The sequence below is a fragment of the Trichechus manatus genome, unplaced genomic scaffold, assembly GCF_000243295.1.
Source record: "Trichechus manatus latirostris isolate Lorelei unplaced genomic scaffold, TriManLat1.0 scaffold00077, whole genome shotgun sequence".
Lineage (NCBI taxonomy): Eukaryota > Metazoa > Chordata > Mammalia > Sirenia > Trichechidae > Trichechus > Trichechus manatus.
The window spans coordinates 2,702,257-2,709,734 of NW_004444013.1; the positions used below are offsets into that span (position 1 = coordinate 2,702,257).

The 7,478-nt window shown below is 40.4% G+C and overlaps 1 protein-coding gene across 10 annotated transcripts in view; it reads left to right on the top strand.

Annotated features, from left to right (window-relative positions):
* GTF2I (general transcription factor IIi) overlaps positions 1–6,804 on the top strand; it is a 140,535-nt gene extending 133,731 nt beyond the window's left edge. For 8 of the 10 annotated variants that reach the window (XM_004380767.2, XM_023735293.1, XM_004380769.2 and 5 more), the window contains 7 exons: positions 186–269; positions 627–810; positions 2,225–2,253; positions 3,410–3,451; positions 4,251–4,292; positions 4,797–4,869; positions 5,671–6,804. In XM_004380767.2, the coding sequence (XP_004380824.1) occupies positions 186–269; positions 627–810; positions 2,225–2,253; positions 3,410–3,451; positions 4,251–4,292; positions 4,797–4,855 (440 nt within the window). In that variant the 3' untranslated portion in view covers positions 4,856–4,869; positions 5,671–6,804. The remainder of the gene's footprint in view (positions 1–185; positions 270–626; positions 811–2,224; positions 2,254–3,409; positions 3,452–4,250; positions 4,293–4,796; positions 4,870–5,670) is intronic. The other 2 variants (XM_023735294.1, XM_023735296.1) reach the window with 2 other exon arrangements.
* The last annotated feature ends 674 nt before the right edge of the window (positions 6,805–7,478 follow it).

A 7,478-nucleotide genomic window follows, 5' to 3' on the forward strand; every position in this document is an offset into this window, starting at 1 on the left:
GCATTTTCAATATGCTGATACAATTTTAAATAGTTTCAAACTTGATTAGTCCAAAATGCTTAAATATGCAAAAAACATAAACCAAATTAAACATAGTTACTCTGATTTATTAAACATGACTACTCTGATTTACTTGGAATTAGAAGTGCATTATTAAGTTTTGGGTTTTCTCTTAAATTTTTAAGATGATGATAATGAAAGACTGTCCAAAGTTGAAAAGGCTAGACAGCTAAGAGAACAAGTGAATGACCTCTTCAGTCGGAAATTCGGTAAGTTTTGTATTTGCAAGGTGCAGTTTGAAATAAGCAAGGAAATTTTGTTTGAATAAGATCTTTTCTATAGATTATGCTTAAGTAATGCTAATCTCTGTATAAAAAAGAAGTTAAAATTGAAAAACGTGTGTGTGTGTGTGGTGGGTTTTTGGGAAGGAGCTAAACTTTTTTCATAAGAAAACATTAACTGTCTTGTTGGTCAGTTTCTAAGTCAGTAAAATAAGGCTCATGTTGTTGGAAGTGTAGGAAGACCTTAGTTAACAGTGAAGACAGTCTTAATTCAAAATAAATGCTTCTTTTTAAATACCTCTTCATGTGTTAGTGTATGCTTTTGTGTTGTTTGTCTCATCACAGGTGAAGCAATAGGTATGGGTTTCCCTGTGAAAGTTCCCTACAGGAAAATCACTATCAACCCTGGATGCGTGGTGGTCGATGGCATGCCCCCGGGGGTGTCATTCAAAGCCCCCAGTTACCTGGAAATCAGTTCTATGAGGAGGATCTTAGATTCTGCAGAGTTTATCAAATTCACAGTCATTCGGTGAGTGAGAGTTTCTTGCTTGGTTATGAGTGAATCTGGAGATTGGGCAGCTAAGTCATCTTCCAAAATACAGTCCCATGCAGTAGTGGAGTCCTCACAAGTTTCCTTTGTAATGAGTGCAGTTATAACGTTAGATTCTCTCCTCCTCCCTGAGCTGACTTTTTTAATCACCTGGTTTTTAAGGAAGGAGCCCTGGTGTGCAATGTGTAAGCACTCAGCTGCTAACTGAAAGGTTGGCGGTTCGAACCCACCAGCCGCACTGTGGGAGAAAGACGTGGCAGTCTGCTCCTGCAAAGATTTCAGCCTTGGAAACCCTGTGGGGCAGTTCTGCTCTGTCCCGTAGGGTCACTGAGAGTCGACATCAACTCGACAGCAGCAGGTTTTGGTTTTTAAGTCAACAGTTGGCAAACCATGGCCCATGGACCAAATCTGCCTGCCACCTGTCTTGTAAAGTTTTGTTGAGACACAACCACATTTGTTTACGTTATTGTCTCATGATGTCTATGACTGCTTTTGAGTTATGATGATAAAGTTGAGTAGTTGTGGCAGAGACAGTATGGCCTACAAAGCCTAAAATATTTCTTACTCGCCCTTTATAGAAAAAGTTTGCTGACCCCTGTCTTAGGGCATGGACTTCAGGTCAGACAGGGATTTGATTCCAAATCGGCCATTTGTTAGCCAAGTCACTTCCATTTCCTTGTCTGTAAAATGAATATGATAATTGTTCCCTTTATGATCGTCAGCTCCTCAGTTATAGGGTGGGAATGGCTGTATCTGCCCACTAACAACAGCCTTTGAGGGTTACATTCATTGATACGTGCTTGTCACAGTACGTACTCAGCAAACATCCTTCTTTCCAGCCACCTATACAAAAAGCCCGAGTTGTCTTCACTCTTTTCTTCCAACCCCTAGAATCTTCCCGTCATTGCCCAGAAATCTTCCTGTCACTAAATCTACCCAGTCAGTTCACTGTCAGGTTCCCACTGTCTTAGGTACAAATTGGTTAGGACTGGCACTCAGAAATCTCTAATGTATTAATCTAGTCTTCCTTCTCAATGCATTTTCTCTCCACCACTATCACTCATCTCCCAATCCCCTTTCCCTAAAAGCCCGTGTTTTTGTATCATTTCATAAATGGTGGTTCTCCATGCCCTGCCCAGGTGTCTGGCAGACAACCCTCCATTCAGCCATTTGCCTAGAATTCCTCAGTTCTCTGTTTCCTGTGTCTGGTTTTGTTTTCCCTTCGTCTTCAGTGTAGCATTTTCTAACAACGTCTCTTTGTTAGTTATTAATACACATATCTTCCATAAGATTATAAGTGACATGGGTTAAATAGTAGTTCAGTAAACTGAATATATATGTAATTCCTCATAGAGTAAAAATAAACTGTTGAACAATTTGTTTCTCTCTTTAGACCATTTCCAGGACTTGTGATTAATAACCGTGAGTATTTTGTGAAAACTTTTATTTTTTTCTGATGTGTGTGTGTGTGTGTCTGTCTGTCTGTCTGTCTCACAGAAAGTAATAGGTTACTTCACCTAAGGCAGTAACTGTGCAAGGTCCTTGTTGTTGTAGCCCTCAGTATCAGGCACTTCCTAGAAGTTACACTGGGCAGATTCCTTAACTTGAGTCTTCAGTTTACCTTATTACAAAGTGGTAATGATAATCGTACCCATTTGGGGGGCTTAGAGTATAATTCAGTGGCTCAGCATATGTAAAACACCTAAAACGGGGCGAGCCCCTGCCTGTGTTTGTAAATGAAGTTGTGTGAGAACACAGCCATGCCCATTCGTTTAAGACAGTGACTAGCTGCAGCAGAGACCAGGTGGCCCAAAAGGCCTAAATACTAACCGGGGACAGTGCCTGGCTCAGTATATGCTTGGTAAATACAGTCTATAGTTGCTGTTATTATTGCTGCCACTGCCGCTTCTGCCATTGTTACTCTTCCTATGATCATATAATTATTGTCCTGGAATTTAATGACAAGAGTAGGGCATTCAGTGTGATTTAGCTTGCATGTGTGAATATTTAAGCACAGTGGCTGGCACACATTGGCTTCTCAGATACTGTTGAATGAGCAGATGTAAGTGGCCCTCTGTTTCCCTAATGTTCATGCCATTCTAGATAGTATTCTGAGCAAGTCTTAGTTGTGCTAGCATGTTTTGTGTTGTTCTATTAACTATGTTATTAAAAATTTACCAAAGTGAGAATCATTGTTTGTAATACCTTTGGTATTTCAGTAAATTTCATTTAGTCTTTTTTCCCATTGGAATTATTCTAATTCTTTAAAATTCATGTACATTTAGCTCACTAGTTCTCGAGCTCATTCATTAGACAAGTGAGCTGCGTCAGTTTCTTGCTCAGGGTCCTCTGCCCATTGAGCAACGGAGCCTGTGGGCTCCGGGTTTGCCCCTTGAGCTGAGAACTCATGCGGCGATCACTTCTGCTCTGGAGGGCTCCTCCTTCCTGCTGCTGACCCTGTTCTTTGGCCTTCACCCTTGAGCGTCGTGGATTTAGTTACATCTCTTCTGCCCCCGAGTTTTGAGATCCGCTTTATCCCCAGATCTATTCATTTGCTTATGATCTGCTTTCTTTTCAGAGTTGGCTGATCAGAGTGAGTCAGAAGGCCCAGTGATACAAGGTAAATGGAACATTGTAGAAAGCAGAAACATTCCTACTGGTATCATTGACAGGGTCACATATCATTTGTGGCCTCACGTGCTTACACTTGCCCAACTCTAAGGAGACTTAGTCACAAGATAGATGCACACAGCCAGTCTTTGTCGCTGCAACTCCATGTTTGGAAGCCAGTGTAAACTCAAGCTGTGGGTCCTGATTGACAGCTGTGGGGCATGTACCATTTGATCCCAGTCTCGTGTCAGGCATAGTGTCAAGAATCCCAAGACGGCCGACAGAGAATGAAATGTCAGAGAAAGAAGGGTCAGCTGTTTAACTTCAGCCTTTATGCCGTTAGTCCCTAATGGTTGCTTTATACTGGAATTACTGAGCTACGGTTGGGTTAGTTTTTCAGATTGGTTAGAAATATGTGTTGTGGTTTTAAAAACTCCTTAGAAACAAATGGATAGACCGGCCGAGCCTATGTTTTCTTCTTAACTCTGTAAATCATGGAAAGTAATAAAAGGCTTTTATGAAAAGGAAGCCCACAGAGGAAGAAACAAAAGACATGAAGAAGAAATTTTTTGCTTTTATGGTAGAGATATATTAAGATTGCATGCTAATAAATGCATTTCAGAAAAGTAGAATTTTCAGGGTACAGTTGCATAATTGTGTATTCTGTGAATCTGTGGCTGTTGTTTCATCTTCGGCTTTGTATACAACATCTAGAGCTCTTTCTCCTCTCTTCTCCCTTCTAGGCTCTTTAAATAATTTAAAGCAACTGGTGTGAACACTGTTAAAATCAATCTTGTGTTTCTTTTTAGAATCAGCTGAGCCAAGCCAGTTGGAGGTTCCTACAACAGAAGGTAAAATGAGAGTTTGGTTGTAAAAACAAAGAAGACTAGAGTTCCTTAAAACTTTTATTAGGACGAAGGTTTAATTGTGTTTTTAAAGCTGTTTACCTAGAGCTATGTGGTGGTTTCATTCTCTTGTTTCTGGGTGAAGGGGATTTGTAGTTTATGCAGAAACATTATATTCAGAGATGACTCTTGGGTTCTTTTGCTCCATTTTCCTCAGATGACTCTCAGTGAATTCTAGAACAGTTCAGTGACTGCTGTCTAGCGTGGATAGTGTGTGTGTCCTTTAAGTACATATAAATAAGTTGTCTTTACTTTGAAAATATAAGTAACAAAATGTAGACTTTATTACTAGAGAAATACTACTGTCCCCCAGAAAATGTTATCATTTTTAGTATCTTGTAATTCTTAATGAAATCTTTTCTTGGTAACTAGTTTGATATGCTTGGATTTATGCAGGTTTGCATTAATAGTGTAATTAATTACTCAGTACCCTTTTGCCTCTCTTGATAGAAATAAAGGACACTGATGGAAGCTCTCAGATCAAGCAAGAACCAGACGCGACGTGGTAGACTCTTCCCTCCGGGTAAATCAGCTTCTGTGTCCAGATGCCATGTAATGTCCGTCTGCACCCACCTGCATGCTTCCGAGCTAATGTGATTTCCCTGCTTGTGCTGTAAAATGGCAGCCCCGCCTTCAGGGATGCAGAGAGTCCGAGTCTAAGCCTTTCTGATGCTTTGAGCTAGAAGATTCAATCAGAAAGATATGTCCTGAATGAATATATGTCTCTCAGTCAAAGATAGAAAAGCACTTTTGCCTTAAAAGGAAAATATTCTTGTTTTCCTTTCTGTAGAATAGGGTAAACCTTTACCTGACAACTGGAATTTGCTAAAAGTCAGTATCATTAGAATGACTCAGCTTTTCCTTAACGTAATGATAGGGTTTGTCGATTCGGGCTCAGCCGCACCAGTTCACTGTGCATCATGCATAACTGAGTTACGAGTCTGATCCTATTACTGCAGACTTCGTGAACTGGGGGTAGCTGTAGACCAGGAACGAGACAAGCTTGGTTCTTGTGTCCTGTTCAGCCTCCCTAAGCCTGGGCGGTGTAAGGTTTTAGTGATAGTTAGGGTGTGCAGCTGGACATCAGTAGGCTCTGATCTGTACTTTGGTGGTGGATTTTTTTGTGCAGTGACTTTCGTTATACTGGAATTTACCTTCTACTGTAAATTGATGGACTTAAGGTTTCATACCATTTTATGAGTGCATGTGAATCCAAGTGGTTTTTATCAAAATTTGCCAATTAAATGGTGATATTTGTGAATGTTTAGTTCTTGTAATCAGATTAATCTGTTTGCTTGCTTGTTTGTTTTCTCTCCCATTTTAGCTTAAAGTATCAGTGGTTGAGAAGATCTTTTCGGACCTGTTACTGCCCCAAGCTGTGTAATATACTTGTATAACAGAAATACCTTCTATACAAACCTTTTTTTCTACTTTTAGATAGAAATGTCTACTTTTTCAGCAGTTCTGTGAATTGAATTAAAGAGCAGCGTGACTGTAGATTTGGAATGGCTGGTTTACTTTGGAATGTATTATAAGGGTTTTACAGCAATGCTGGAAAAACGACAGGGAACATGACAGGGATGAGTCTCATCAGATTTTTTATGTATCGGCAGAGCCTTCAGCTACGGTGTTTATTTTCTGATCAAGTGAAGATATCTCCTGCTGGAATCTCTCAGCTTCTGCAGTGAAGAAAACACCTGTGATAGCTCAGTTCTTTAGTTTTTTCTATTTGAAAAAATCATTTAAATGATCCTTTGTTCACGGCTCTCCTTAATGACTGAGTGAACAGTTAGTATCTGTATATTTGACTAAACCTTTTCCTAAGCTATCTATCATGATTCCTATGTTTTTTATCATAATTAAAAAAAAAAAAATCTGGATCACCTAACAGTCAGTAAGAGGTCAGTACCTCACGTGTGGGTTATAGATGAATTACAGAGAACCTCTTCCACTTTTACTTTTTGGCCAGATAAAGTGCATGGTGTATCAGAAGTTCAGGATCAGGTATGAGTATTCGGGCAAGCTGAATGACACTAAAGCCTCACTGTCATGTAACCAGCCTGTTGTGGCGTGGAATTCCTGGAACACTGTTCCAGCCTGGATCAGGCTTAAGGGTTTTCACTGCCTTCATTATTTTACATTTGTACTTATAACACTGAGGTTCCGGTGTGGGGAGTAGGGGTCAATAAGCTAATTACGCATCCTTTGATACCTGTAGGAAAATCTTAACCTTTGTTGAGATTTCACAAACAATGAGAGTTGTAAAATACCAGCTATATGCAAAGCTAGAGTATGTGATGGCCTAGAGTTTTCAGTAGCTTAATCACAGCGTTCACCACGGAGAATTATATTACACGGTAGCAGAAATAGGCATTTTTATGTGTTGCTTATATTTTACCTCAGATTAAACTGTAGATATAGGGTGATAAATAAAGTCCATCCATGCCTTTCACACACTCATTCATTTCTTTCTAAAGTGTCTTCATGATTATGTCTGGGGAAACTTTTGGGTGGTTTGGTGGTAGGTGGAATGCAAGGTGTGTAAGGACTGGCACTGTTCAGAGCTTGAGTGCCTCCATCATTCATGGTGTTCTTGAGACCACTGTGTTTGTCTAGTCGGAGCTGGAACCCTCAACTGTATATCTGTGACAAGTCACCTGTGAGGATGGAGAGCAGTTGAAGTATGACTTCCCCCAGTAGAGCGCCTACATAAGGCCCTCACACCTAAGAGCGAGCACGCTGGCTGTAGATCTCCTCTGTCCTCTCAGCACGGCCCTTGGCCTCGCCTCTCTCCTGCTAGTGTGTGCTCAGGGAAAGCAAAACTAATTCAGCATTAACCTACCCTACAGCTGTGAGAGGAGACAGCTGCTACAGTAGAATCTTGTGGTTCTTTTAAAGTGTCTTTAAACCTTGCACTACCGTGCTCCTTCACCCACACTTCTGTTCCGTCTGCTGGAGAATCTTCTCTACCCAGAGGCTGGTTTTATAAGGCATTAAGCTCCTGTACATAACCCTTTATTCACCTCTTGTTTTAACACAAATTTTGTGCAAGTATACAATTAACAGGAAGGTGTTTTTATCCCAGTGTCCTATCAGGATAAGTGTGTATGATTCCATATCTGTATGTATATA